The 15,449-nt window shown below is 39.8% G+C and overlaps 1 pseudogene and 1 gene segment (V, D, J or C); both read right to left on the bottom strand.

Annotated features, from left to right (window-relative positions):
• Positions 1-5,181: 5,181 nt before the first annotated feature.
• Positions 5,182-6,067, bottom strand: LOC123943602 (annotated as a pseudogene).
• Positions 6,068-12,245: 6,178 nt separating this feature from the next.
• LOC123943601 lies at positions 12,246-12,756 on the bottom strand. The segment is given in 2 exon segments: positions 12,246-12,580; positions 12,703-12,756. Coding segments are annotated over 2 exon segments (381 nt in total).
• Positions 12,757-15,449: the final 2,693 nt, after the last annotated feature.

Genomic DNA, 15,449 nt, shown 5'->3' with positions numbered 1-15,449 from the left:
TTCGATGCCTTTCTGGGAGTCAATGAAATCCCAAAAAATCTGGAAAGATGGGATATGCTCTGAAATACTGTCCTAAGGAAACCTTTGAGTATCTCCAAAGGGATCTAACACAGTTGCATTCCATGCATAAGCTAAGAGTGTGGATGGGTAATGGTATTTTATTTTCTACATGGATTGAACCATTCTCTTTCCTGAAAGCCAAAACAATCACAAGAGTCAAATATCAGGGGCGCCTGGGTAGCTCAGTCTGTTGAGCATCTGCCTTCAACTCAAGTGATGATCCCGAGGTCCTGGGATTGAGTCCCGTATCCTGCTCAGTGAGGAGCCTGCTTCTACTTCCTCTGGCTGCCACTCCCGTGCTTGTGCTCGCTCTTTCTCTCTCTCTCTCTCTCTCTCTCTGTCAAGTAAATAAGTTTTTTTTTTAAAGAGTCAAATATCAATTGGATTTTGTATTTAATGTCTATACCATTTCAAATACTTTCTAGAGGGCAGAGCAAATGTCTCTGGGAATGTTAGGTAAAGTTAGGACTCACATAGAAACTTCTCTTCTCCTATCACACCCAGATCCTGTGGAAAAGTGCAAACAACAAATGCAATGTTAAACTGAAATGAGTTACTGTAGCAGTTACCCTTGAACTACTGTGGTCTGGTACAGCCTTAGCTTTTGTGGCCCTGTGTCTTCCCTTACAAAGTCCTAGGCTGTCTCACTTTGAACTGGTCACTGTAGCCCACATAACTCAGATGTCCCAAACCATATGAATTCCAGCCTTCCCAAACTATTGAACTAGATAAGTAAAGCCTTGACATTCTTCCTTTCCTCACAGGTACAGATTTCTCTGTGGACATTCATTTCATCACCATTACATGACCTAAAGCTTTGGTGCCCTGAACAATATCCCAGAAAAAAAAACTGTCGTTAAGAATTGTGAAATAACCTTACAGGTACAATTTATTACTAATTCAGCTATAAAGTAGAGGAAATGGATCCTTGGTTACATGTTTATCAAATACTATGACATCCTACATTCTTCACTGACAGAAATTGGTAATTTTACTCATATTAGAGATCTTAAACTGAGGTTCTCTGGAGAATCAGCAGAAGCAGACAGTCCACGACGACTGTACACATAATATTCTAGGAAAAAAACATGTAACTGCATGACAAACAGCTCCATCTAAGACAATTAGAAAAGAATTCTCACCACTAGGCTCTTTGTTTTGTTGACTGTTTCCTTTGCTGTGCAGAAGTTCTTTATCTTAATGAAGACCCAAAAACCAATGATTTGTATGGTGACACCATTGTATGGTGACTAACATAACACAGTTTAAAAAAAAAAAGAACTGAATAAAAGTTAAGGTTAAAAAAAGAAGAAAATAATTCTCCTAGATGTTTGGAACCACAGATTTTAATACTTTCCTTTGTATCCTTTAGAGGTTATTTTTATCCTTTTAGACGTATTTCATCACTTTAATGGTAAAATCTTAGATATTTCTGATTATCCTGAATGTTTTCTCACTATTAAAATAACTTGCATGGCTATAGTCTTTATTTGAGACAATACCCACCCTAGTGTTATAGTTAAGCTCTGCACAGACAATGCTAGTGCAAAAATGCTTAAGAATCATTAGATAAGGCCAGCAGATACGTGAAAAAGTGCTCCACATCACTCGGCATCAGGGAAATACAAATCAAAACCACACCAGGTAGAATGGATAAAATTAACACATCAGGAAACAACAGATGCTGGCGAGGATGCAGAGAAAGGGGAACACTCCTACTCTGTTGGTGGGAATGCAAGCTGGTACAGACACTCTGGAAAACAGCATGGAGTTTCCTCAAAAAGTTGAAAATAGAGCTACCCTACGACCCAGCAATTGCACTGCTGGGTTTTGACCCTTAAGATACAAGGTAGTGATCCAAAGGGGCACGTGCCCCTGAATGTTTATAGCAGCAATGTCCACAATAGACAAACTGTGGAAAGAACCTAGATGTCCACCAACAGATGAATAGATAAAGAAGAGGTGAGATATATATACAATGGAATACTATGCAGCCATCAAAAGAGATGAAAACTTGACATTTGCAACGATGTGGATGGATCTAAAAGGTATTATGCTGAGTGAAAGTCAATCAGAGAAAGACAATTATCATATGATCTCCCTGATATGTGGAATTTGCGGGTCAAAGTAGAACATGGAAGGAGGAAATGAAACAAGATGGGATCGGGAGGGAGATAAGCCATAAGAGACTCTTAGTCTCACAAAACACACTGAGGGTTGCCGGGGGAATGGGGTTATGGAGAGGGTAGTTGGGTTCTGGACATTGGGGAGGGTATGTGCTATGGTGAGTGTTGTGAAGTGTGTAAGCCTGATGATTCACAGACCTGTACCTCTGGGTCAAATAATACATTATAGGTTAATAAATTAGTTGATTAATTAATTAATTAAAGAAAAAGTAAAAAGAAAAGAATTATTGGATATGCAATACACATCAACTACTAGAAGAGCCAAATAATAACCATACCCTAATGCTACTGTTAGAGTGAATGTTCATCTGTTAGATTACCCCTAAAATGTGAGAAAGTTTCTATTCATAAAAATTTAGAATTGAGTTTGTACAATGCAACTTGTGTACAGAATTTGACTCAACTTGATTATGAGAGATGAACTAACCTTCAACACCAATTCTGCATTATCAATTGCCAAATACATTTTGTAGAACTATAAATCAAGTCTCTAAAGGAATTCAAACACTTGAAATGATGAGCGTGTTCCTATGAAAATAACTTCAAATTTCAAAACTTTAGGGGTAGGAAACACTGAGACTGGTGACAGAGGTGAGGTCATGTGTATGCCTGTGGCATGTGCTTCCTTCTGCCAAAACACACAGTTCTCAAAAGCTCATGGGTTGCATGCTCCAATCAATATGACATTTTTAAAATACAAAAATAAGAATCGAACAATATTTGTAAGGATTTGGGAATATGGGTTTCTGTAATGGCAAAAGAATAGCACAAAGGACTTTTGGAGAGTAAACTATTTGGTATCATGATTTTATGATAGTTATACACAGATGAGGATCTTTACAATTTACTAATCCTTATAGGTGAGGATCTATACAGTGTACTAATATTCAAAATTCAGAGACCTGTGCACCAAAGATAGTCACTTTTCCATATAATTCTTTTAAAATTAAAATTTTAGGGGCACCTGGTAGTTCAGTTGGCTAAGTGTCTGCCTTTGGCTTAGGTCATAATCCCAGATTTTAGGATTGAACCCCACACTGGCTCCCTGCTCATCAGAGAGCCCACTTCTTCCTCTCCCTCTGTCCCTCACCCCAGAACTTGTACTCTCACTTTCTCTCTCCCTTTCACTCAAATAAATAAATAGAATCTTTAAAAAAAGAAAAACACTTCAATTGATGTATTTTAATTAATAAATAAAATAATTAATAAAATAATTTAAACACCGAGATGAAAATGGCAAAATAGGAATTTTCTATATTCTCCCTTCCCTCTCCCCCCCAAAAAAAATCTACTGAGCTTCACAATCATACATTAAACTAATGAAAATTCCTATGAAAAAGTCCAGCAGAAAAGACACAACACATTGTGGGGCAAAACTAGTCTGATCTTGACAGAGAGAGGAGGGCACGAAAAACAATTTGCTTTACCCTCCTCACCCCTGCCCATGTGGCACAACTCTGAGGCAAGAGACGCCTTCCACCCTGTGATTTCCCCAATGGAGGGAAATGAGAACATCTGAATGAGCACAGGGCTCCCCAAGCTATATTGGATGCTGCCAAAGAGAACCTTCTTTCTAGACCCATCCAGAATACTGAAGTGTACTGCTCACTGGTGAGTGGGGTGCACCTAGCAGAACAGCACCCAGGGCACCTGGAGGGTAGTAAAACAACATGGACCATACAAATCACCGCATAACCTACAATAGGAATCTGTCCATGAGCAGAAGACATGAACAGACATTTCTCCAAAGAAGACATACAAATGGCTAACAGACACGTGGAAAAATGTTTGACATCATTAGCCATCAGGGAAATTCAAATCAAAACCACATTGAGATACCATCTTATATCCGTTAGAATGGCAAAAATTGACAAGGCAGGAAACAACAAATGCTGAAGAGGATGTGGAGAAAGGGGAAGGCAAGTTGGTACAGCCACTTTGGAAAACAGTGTGGAGGTTCCTCAAAAAGTTAAAAATAGAGCTACCCTATGACCCAGCAATTGCACTCCTGGGTATTTACCCCAAAGATACAGAGGTAGTGAAAAGAAGGGTCACATGCACCACAATCTTCATAGCAGCAATATCCACAAGCCGAAATATGGAAAGAACTGAGATGACCTTCATGGTTATCTCATGAATGGATAAAGAAGATATGATCCATATAAACAATGGACTATTACTCAGTTGTCATAAAGGATGAATACCCACCATTTAAATTGACATGGATGGAACTGGAGGGGATTATGCTAAGTGAAATAAGTCAAGCAGAGAATACAATTATCATATGGTTTAACTCATGTGTGGAACATGAGGAATAGCATGCAGGACATTAGGAGAAGGAAGGGAAAAATGAAAGGGGGGAATCAGAGAGGGAGATGAACCATGAGAGACTATGGACTCTTGGAAACAAACAGAGGGTTTCAGATGGGAGGGGGTGGGGAAATGGGTTAGCCCAGTGATGGGCATTAAGGAGGACAAGTACAGCATGGAACACTGGATGTTATATGCAAACAATGACTCATGGAACGCTATATCAAAAACTAATGATGTACTATATGGTGACTAATATAACAATAAAATAAAATAAAATGGAATCTGTCCCTGAGCAACTGGAGATGGCTTGTCTGCAGACCCCCACAAATGGTCCATGAGCACACACAACACTCAGTCTCTTATCCATACATCATCCTACCCAGTGACCTCCCACCAGTGCACACAGAGGGGCAACAACAGCAAGCTTTTGGAGCTAGTGAGGGGGCTAGTGAGCTTGTGCAGAAAGCTGCCCCACTCTGCCAGACTGGGAGAAATCACATAAATGCAGTCAACACTGTCCTAGAGAAAGCACAGTGATAAATGCTAAAGCATTAATAAATAATTATAAATTGAAGCTTAATTAAAGGATTATTTTCAAACCTTTTACATTTTCATACACATTTTATGCTATCTGCCAGCAGATTTGTTTTTCCAGGGCACTAGATGGGAGCATCTCTGTCACTTGATCCAAAAGCTCCTTCGAAGAGCTTTTTTTACCAGCAAAGGCCTTTGTAGGAAGAAGAAGGGCAAGAAAAGAAAGTGAAAGGACATCCCTGATGGATCTAATTTTAGGAGGAAAAACATGCCCTAAGGTAAATCTGAAAGTCTGGACATGTGCAAAGCTTGCTGTGGGGCAAATGCCCACCCCAGGGAAGGGCGGGGCTGCAGGCGCAGCTGCAGTTTGGGTGCAGGCTGCAGATCGCCACGGAGCACTGTGCCTCCACCGCACACAGATAGGTGACTGAGTCTTCTAGTTGGGAGGTCCCGAGGTGGAGGGTGCTGGTCCGGTCCTTGGTATTCACTGTGCAGGTTAACCTCCCACTCTGCTTCATCCCTGAAGCTATGAAGAACAGCCGCGTGAGACCGCCACCCCCAGGGTGCTGTCGGAACCACTGCACACTGTCTGGAGTGCTAGAAAAATTGCACTTGAGAGTAGAGCTGGCTCCCTCCTGGAGGATCAGGGTTGAAGGGCTCTGCTGCACTGTCATCCCTCTCACCCCTGTGTGGAAAGAGAAAGACAAACACAAGTGCTGTAACCAGGAGGTCACTGATGCAGCTTCCAAACTTGCAGAATATCCTAAGACACACCGCTGAGGTTGTAGGACCCTCTTCGAGCTCCCCACACCACTGCAGGCTGTATACTCCACCTGAGTACCCATGAGGAACGCCCCTACTCACAGCAAACCTGGATGCACAGTAGCCCCAGGAGAGCTCCCCAATGTCTCCTCATGATTCCTTGTCTACTTGATGAGGTACTTCGGCCTACTGCACAGAGCATGGAGTCTTGGATTCAGTGAAACTGTGTCTTACAGTCACTCCCTTTCAACAGAACCACTGAGCACCAATCACACCTCAGCCCTGTCATTCACAGAACTCCAGGCTCCACCCACAGTGACCCAGGACAGGGCACAGTCATATCTCCAAAACTGTGCTGGCCAACAGTGCAGGGAGGTAGGAGCAATACTTCTAATATAGGAGGATAAATGTTTTTTTTTTCTTAGAACACTTTATGTAAGTGATTTGTGAGTTAGTGTGTGAGGAAAGGTGAATGATATTTCTAGAAGAGTCAGTGCCTAAAGGGGGTTACCTAGAACTTCAAAGAATCATAAGAAGGAGTGACACCATTCCCCTAATCACACAGCCTGACAAACAATGTGATAATTCAATTATATAAAAATATGGCTAAGGGAAAAGTATCTGAGAGCATGCATTGTGTATTGCAGAAGTAAATACACCTTCTTGAAATTAAGAGAGCTCCAGAAATGAAACAGACAGTCACCATCTGCATAGAACATTATTCCAACCATAATTTCTTGGTGAAAAATAGGATGTAGGATACTATTCTCTCTGAGATAACTTTCACATCTTCACCTCTCCTGTGCAATTCATGGACCTTTCTCATCCACACAGCTGAGTCTGATTGGGCCACTTGTTGCTGTTCAAAGTCAATGTTGTTCTCTCCCTTTCCTTCTCTTTGTATTCCTTATTGTTTCCTCTCCTCTTCTTCTCTTCATTCTTGTTCTCTCCACTTTCAGCAGAGATATATGAAAAGGTAGTATATCTGGGATATTGAGATAGTTCCAAGGCCAGTAAGTTGGGAGATTTTATTCATAACAATTGACAACAGGTATTTTTCTGTTGAGTTTCCAGGCACACAATACCCAGAAATAATCCTATCCTGGTACCTGTGAGGAATTATCTGTATGATGGATTTCTAGAGACATGTCCTCCAGATGTCTGAAGTTGACATGAAATGGCAGCACTGAAAACCTGAGGTGAACTTTACACAAACTCTGTCCCCTATCTTCCCTACCTTTGCTATCTATAATTGGACTGCTCACATGATTTCTGTTCTCTCTTTAACTGTTCAAGGTTAGACCATCAGAAAATCTTTGTTTCTCTTAAGATCTAGAGTGCCCCCTAGAGTACTGACGAGGTTAGCAAAAACACTTCAGATCAAGCCATTCAGGAGAAACAACTCCCAGCCCCATTCATTCCAGGCTTCCTGATGAAGGAAAAGCAGATGGTCAGAAAAGAAGATAAATGCTTAGACTGAATGGGGATTACAAGTGAACCAAATCCTACTTTTAAAATGGAATTGCATGGAAATTAATAAAATAATTTTGTAAGTCTCATCTTGTGCTACTTATTTAATTTCTTGACCTTAGTCAAAAAATATAATATTTCTTGAGCTTTTAGTTTCAATGGGATAATTTACTAGATGTTTAGAATATATAAAAGTGTAATGGAATATTATTCAGCCCATAAAAAGAGTGAAATCTTGCCATTTGCAATGACATGCAATGACATGGATGGAGCTAGAGAGTATAATTCTGAGGGAAGTAAGTCATACAGAATTTAAGAAACAAAGCAAACAAGCAAAGGGGAAAATATAAGACAGAGAGAGATAAATCAAGAAACAGACTCTTAATTAGAGAGATCAAAGTGATGGTCACCAAAAGGGAGAGGGTTGGGGTATGGGTTCAATAGCTGAGGGGATGAAGAAATGCTCTTGTCCTGATGAGCACTGGGTGTTCTGTGGAAGTATTGAATCACTATAATGTACACCTGACACTAATATAACACCATATATTAACTAACTGGAATTCAAATAAAAACTGTGAGTGAAGTGAGATATCACCTCACACCAGTCAGAATGGCTAAAATTAACCAGTCAGGAAATGACAGATGTTGGTGAGGATGCAAAGAAAGGGAAAGCCTCCTACCTTGCCAGTGGGAATGCAAGCTGGTGCAGCCACTCTGGAAAACAGTAAGGAGGTTCCTCAAAAAGTTGAAAATAGAGCTACCCTACAACCCAGCAACTGTACTACTGTGTATTTACCCTAAAGGTACAAATGTAGGGATTCAAAGGGGCATGTGCACCCCAATGTTTACAGGAGCAATGTCCACAATAGCCAAACTGTGGAAAGAGACTAGACGTCTATCAACAGATGAATGGGTAAAGAAGATGTGATATATACACAATGGAATACTATGCAGCCATCAAAAGAAATGAAATCTTGCCATTTGTGACAACGTGGATGGAACTAGAGGGTATCATGCTGAGCAAAGCAGGTCAATCAGAGAAAGGCAAATATCATATGATCACACTGATGTGAGGAATTTGAGAAACAAGACAGGATCATAGGGAAAGGGAGGGAAAAAATAAAACAAGACGAAACCAGAGAGGGAGACAAATCATAAGAGACTCTTCATCTCAGGAAACAAACTGAAGGTTGCTGGAGAGGAAGGGGGTGGGAGGGATGGGATGATGAGGAGTGGACATTGGGGAGGGTATGTGCTATGGTGAGTGCTGAGAATTGTGTAAGACTGATGAATCACAGAACTGTACCCCTGACACAAATAATACATTATATGTTAATTTAAAAAAAAAAGTCTGGAGAAGCAGTAAGATTAGACCAAGAAATAACAATAAGTGCATTTAATTACCCAAACTTAGATGGAAAGAATGTAATAAGAGTTAGTGGTGAGATTTTCACAAAGGACAAAGGACTATTTTCTAGAACAGACAGATCACAAGCAAAAGAAGGCACTCTTGACTATTACATTAAGAGCTGATTCAGAACATAACGGTAAATGAGTCTGAAACCAATTAAAATGAATCTTTTCTGAAAGTGAAAAAAAAACCTGTGAGTCAATGAATGAATGAATGAATTTTTAAAAGAATATATGAAAGGGGATAACAAACTAGTTTACAATCTATGCGTAAAAACAAAACTATACATAACTCTAATAGGGTCAAGGACCAGGACTCAGAGGAGTGAAAACTAAAAACTATCTGATCCCAGAGGAGGGAGAAATTATTGTACTTCAGGTGCCTGGAAAAAATGTTATATAGAAGTTGACCATTCTCTCCTTTCCCCTTTTTGGTGACAAGAATAGAAGGGAATATGCATAAACCTTATGAAGGGTTTCATGACTTTTTATTATATTTTTTTAAGATTTTATTTACTTATTTGACAGAGAGAAGTCACAAGAGAGGCAGGCAGAGAGAGAGGAAGTGAAGCAGGCTCTCTGCTCAGCAGAGATGTGGGACTCAATCCCAGGACGCTGAGATCATGACCTGAGCCGAAGGCAGCGGCTTAACCCACTGAGGGGGTTAAGGCGCCCCGACTTTTTATTATTTTTAACAAAAGCAGGAATTTGTGAATATATGAATTATTAAAGTCATTATTACCTATAGACTAAAATACCTTTTTTGATTAACAACCTCAGGTCTGACCCTTTGCCACTCCCTAAGTCTTTCCTCTTCTTGATAATTTGGAGCTGATGTTTCAAGGTGTTTTATTAGATTTTGATCACTAAGAAATGGACCATATTTTATTTAAACATTGTTACAACACAAATAAACATTTTGGGTATACCTTTATGTAAGTCCTCCTAAAATAAGGAAGTCATTAAAAAATAGTTAAAAAACAAAGAAGATTGCAACCATATTGGCAAAGTGATGCAGTACAATACAGACATTGCTTTTTTCTATTATGTTTTTTCTTATGTTCAGTTAGCCAACATATATACATCATTAGTTTTTGATGTGGTGTTCAAGGATTCATTAGTTGCATATAACACCCAGTGCTCTTCACAACACATGCCCTCCTTAATACCCATCACCTAGTTACCCCACCCCTCCATTCTGTAACCCTTGGTTTGTTTCCCTGAGTCCAGAGTCTCTCACGGTTTGTCTGCCTCTCAGATTTCTTCCCATCCAATTTTCCCTCCTTTCCCCTGTGGTCCTCCAGGCTATTCCTTAGGTTCCACATATGAGTGAAACCGTATGATAATTGTCTTTTTCAGCTTGACTTATTTCACTTAACGTAATCCCTTCCAGTTCCATCCATGTCGGTGCAAATGGTAGGTATTCATCTTTTCTGATGGCTGAGTAATATTCCATTATATATATGAACCATATCTTCTTTATCCATTCATCTGTTGAAGGACATCTAAGCTCCTTCCACAGTTTGGCTATTGTAGACATTAATGCTATGAACATTGGGGTGTCTGTGCCCCTTATTTCACTACATCTGTATCTTTAGGATAAATACCTCATAGTGCAATTGCTGGGTTGTAGGTTAGCTCTATTTTTAATGTCTTGAGGAACCTCTATACTATTTTCCAGAGTGGCTTTACCAGCTTGCATTCCCAACAGTGTAAGAGGGTTCCCCTTTCTCCACATCATCACCAACACTTGTTCTTTCCTGTCTTGTTAATTTTTGCCATTCTGACTGGTGTAAGGTGGTATCTCGCTGTGGTTTTGATTGGTATTTCAATGATGGCTAGTGATATTGAACATTTTTTCAAGTTTCTGTTAGCCATTCGTATGTCTTCTTTGAAGAAATGTCTGTTCATGTCTTCCACTCATTTTTTGACTTGATTATTAATTTTTGGAGGTTGAGTTTGAAAAGTGCTTTAGAGATCTTGAATACCAGCCCTTTCTCTGAAATCTCATTTGCAAATATCTTCTCCCATTCCGTGGGTTGCCTCTTACTTTTGTTGACTGTTTCCCTTGCTGTGCAGAAGCTTTTTATCTTGATGAAGTCCCAGAAGTTCAATTTTGGTTTTGTTTCCCTTACCTTTAGAGACTTATCTTGAAAGAAGTTGCTGTGACCGATGTTGAAGAAGTTACTCTGCCTATGTTCTCCTCTAGGATTTTGATGGATTCCTGCCTCACATGGAGGTCTCTCATCCATTTTGAGTTTATTTTTGTGTATGGTGTAAGAGAGTGGTCCAGGTTCATTCTTCTGCATGTGACTGTCCCATTTTCCCAGCACCATTGATTGAAGAGACTGTCCTTCTTCCACTGGACATTCTTCCCTGCTTTGTCAAAGATTAGTTGACCATAGAGTTGAGGGTCCATACTGGGGTCTCTATTACTTTTTGCAAAACATTCCTGACTCCTTTGCACTCTCCCATTCCCTGATTTGTGACTCTCTGTGAGACATTGCAAAACAGGAGTTAGAGAAATCTACAGGATTTTCCTCCCAGTATCACCTGTCAATCTGTATTGTTAGGAAACCTCAGTGCAAGAGCATTTTTTCTCACCATATGTCCTGGGCACTGAGAATGATCTCACTTGAGTTCTTACCAGCAGAGAGCCAAATGAGCTATTTATCTGGCTAGAACATGAACCTCTTCCTTCATTCTGTTTCTGTCCCCAGCCCTTCATGTTGAATATCAGTCTGTGTCTATCACCTGATTTACTAGAAATGAAACCATGGCAGAGATGGCTGGCCTCTCTTTTCCTTGCTCAGGTACATGTGTTCCTCCTCTTTTCTTCTGTTCCATTCTTTATCTAATAAAATTGGCTCTGCACTGAAGCTCTCCCATCACCTCTCCTGCTTGTACTCTGTCAGGAAGATAGTTGGCTGAGGCCACCTTCTCAGGCACACTGTGTGTATCTAGAAGTGTCATAGACACAGCAACACCCACCAAGGTGGCCTGAACAACTTCTCAGCCAGAAATGTCACTGCAAATATAAATGAGAGAGCAATTCATCCATAACTGTTTGTTTATTTTAAAGATTTATTTATTTTGGAGAGAGAGAAAGACAGAGTCAATGGGGGAGGGGAGAAGGACAGGGAGAAAGAGAGAGAAGCAGAATTCCAACCCAGCATGCAGGAAGCCTGAGGTTGCGGCTCGATCACACAATCCTGAGATCATAACCTGAGCAGATCAAGAGTCAGACACTTAACCTAGTGGGCACTCCACCACTTCATTGTTATGTAATTCTTCCTTGAAATTAGGTGCACCCTGGCTGAGGAACTCTTGGCATTGAACTGTTTTCAATGTCACTAAGGAACACCTGGGGTTGGGGAATGTTACTGCTGGTTCCTATGCTCTAGTCCTTTGTATGATTTTGTATCAACCAGACACTGACTGACAAACAACAGATTGTGCTGGAACCAGTGCATCAGGAAAAGACACACAGCTTCCAGGTCCCTGTTCTGCTCAGAGTTTCTGTTCAGCTCCCCCTGCAGTCCCCTTCACTGTGTCACTCAGGGCACAGTAGTACATAGCTGAATCTGATACTTGCACTGAGTGTTTCTCCAAGTGGAAGGATTTTGATTTGCCATCAAAGGTGGCTTCAAATCCTTTGTTGTTTTTCTTCTCCTTGTCCCTCAAGGCTTTCAGGAGGAGCTGTAGACCTTCACCAGGATACTGGACATACCAGAAAAGAGTAAGGGACCCTGATGCTGAATAAGTGCAGTTCACAGTCAGGGAAGCCTCTTCTAAGAGAGTCACTTGGCCTTCCGTCTGAGTCACTGAGTCTCCACGGGTTTGTCCTGAGGAAAGAGAAAGGAGATCTGTATCACCTTGGGCATAAAACTCTTGGACAAATAATAGGTAAAAGTTTAACTGACACCATGGAAGAAAGAATCCAAATTTTAAGAGGAATGGTACTTACCAAGCATTAAAAGTACCAGAGTCACGAAGCCTGGAGAACACTTCATCTCTGGAGCACCACCTAATCAGTGCTCTTAATTCTTACTATGGAGAAGGTTGGAGTGACAGAAATGATCAGTAGAAACCCACATTTCATACAGGAAATGTGACTGTGGTAGGAAGCTGCACCCCCTGGTGGACAGGGACTAAAATGCGTGCATGTTGGCCAGAATCCTCCCCAAGGCAGCCATCTGTTTCATCCCTGCCCTCATGAGGCACATGTCAGGCTTCAGGTGGCCCTTGGAAGTGTGAACAACAGCAATCCTGACTTCTCAGGTCTGCTTTGTTCTTAAGACACTACCTGATAAGGAAGTTCTTTAACACAGCATCCCTGGGCATTTCTGTAGCTAGGAGGGTAACAATCTTCAGAAGCATTTTACTATAGTACTTCATATTCTCATGTGTTCATGTGGGTTGGCCTATAACCTACTGACTGCCAGAAAAGGAGCTGGAGTTGAATACAGAAAAAGTAATAGGAAGTCAAGTCACTGGTGACTGATTCTGTGTTTTGGGCACTTTATGCAATATTTAGAACTGTGACTCATTTTTTAGGTACTCACTAAATATTTTTAAATTAAACAAAAATAATGAACAAATAATATTTATTTGAAATGCCGTATTTACTTATTCCTAAACTATTAGCAATTGCAATAAATTCTATTTTTGATAAAAAGTTTCAGAAGCCACACTATCTAATAGTCAAATGTTCCTGATTTTTAGAATAATTAAAGAGTGAAAAATAGGAATTTTAGACAGAATAAACTCATACATGAAATCACCAAATCCCTATGGAATGATTTGAGAATCTTATGTTCTCACAGTTTTATTGACTCCAACATAAGGTGACTACTGTATGTGAATTCAGGAACAAATACCAATCCTATCTTTTTAACAGGTTTAACTTCAAGGATGCAATCTATTGTCATCCATCTGACACATTTTGTTGCCAAGCATTAATCATATAATTTTTCTCAAAAAGTAAGAAATCAGGATTATGAGAGAAAAGTTCTATAAAGGGCCACATCTTCTATAAACCCCTGTAAACATATACTCTAGACACATTAGGAAGCTTAGCTCAGCTGTTTCCTGGAGGCGATTCCCCACACATTGAAGCTTATTTTTCTGTGAATAAAATGTATACAATAAAGTACTGTTCCTTAAAATGAAAAACAAAACAAAACAGACAAACAAACCAAAAAAAAAACCCATTTCCTGTATTTGCCACTAAAGATTATTCACAGAGAAAAATTGGAAGATAGACTGGAAGGTGGCAAGATGACTTCTTCCAAAGCCTTTGAAATATTTTAAGACACTCTTTAAGAGGCTCTTTATTATATAACTGGAACTAAGAAAGAGATTCAAATACGTGCAGGTTTGGCCCCTTTACCAAAACTGGAAAGGAAATCCATTATAATGGATGCCCAAACTGCTATTCAGGAACTGACTCCTGAGTAGAGGCTTCACCATTCCATTCAGACCGATTATTGACACCTGATCTATGCAATGGACTATAACAAAAGGGACAAACCATTCTAGGATTTTGTGATTCAGTGATATTGGAGCTCCATTCATGACTTGTGATCACTCTGTTCCTTGATTATTGCTTGTGGTAAGCCAGTCTAGAGCATAGTTTTTCCAGTTAACAAGTATAAATGTTTCTCAAAACTTAGAAACAGAATTGCCTTATGATTCAGCAATCCACTTCTGGTATATACTCAAAAATGGGAAGAATTTGTCTGTATACCAAAAATATTGAGATGTTTCTGAATTCCTATTTCTACCAAAAAGTGGAAGCAACCCCAAAGTCCATCAACAGATAGGAAATGGATAAACAAAATGGGATATGACATACACTGGAAGATTATTCAATCTTGAAAAGGAAAGAAATTCTGTCACAATTCTGCAACATAGATAATCCTGAGGAGATTATGTTAAATGAAATGTCACAAAATGACCCATACTGCAGAATCAACTTCTATGAGATATCTAAACTAGTCAAACTCATAGTTCCCAAGGACTGGAGGGATGGAGTATTGGAGAGTTTATTGTTTCATGACTACAAATATTTTGTTTTTCAAGATGAAAAGAGTTCTAGAAATCAATGGTGTTACTTGTTGAACAGCAATGTAAATATATTTCATACCAGTAAATTGTACACTTAAAAACTGTTAAAATGGTAAATTGTATGTTAAAATGGTAAAATTTTTTAAAAGATTTTATTTATTTATTTGACAGAGAGATCACAAGTAGGCAGAGAGGCAGGCAGAGAGAGAGAGGAGGAAGCAGGCTCCCTGTCTAGCAGAGAACCCGATGGGGGGCTCGATCCCAGGACCTTGAGATCACGACCCAAGCCTAAGGCAGAGGCTTTCACCCACTGAGCCACCCAGGTGCCCCTAAAATGGTAAAATTTTATAATTAAAAACATTTTAAGAAATTCTTTTTAAGATTTCTACTCTACACACTTGCCTTCAAATCAAATATGAGAGTGTTAGAATGCAAGACCTGTAATCAACCATCCATTACCATCCAAATTTTAAGGCACTGCAGGAATGGGGTTAGAAGTGGAAGGAGGGAAACAGAGAGAATGAGGATTTTAGAGTGTGCACAATAAACAAACAGAGTTCTGGGAAGTGTGCAGACTGAGCCAGGTGTTGGCAAAAGTGATTTTGAAGGAATGTTGAAGTCAAGGACAGGAAGGAAGTGGAAAAT

Source organism: Meles meles, chromosome 6, assembly GCF_922984935.1.
Source record: "Meles meles chromosome 6, mMelMel3.1 paternal haplotype, whole genome shotgun sequence".
Classification (NCBI taxonomy): domain Eukaryota; kingdom Metazoa; phylum Chordata; class Mammalia; order Carnivora; family Mustelidae; genus Meles; species Meles meles.
The sequence above is the reverse complement of the archived record's forward strand: the minus strand, read 5'-3'. Positions and strand labels throughout refer to the sequence as shown.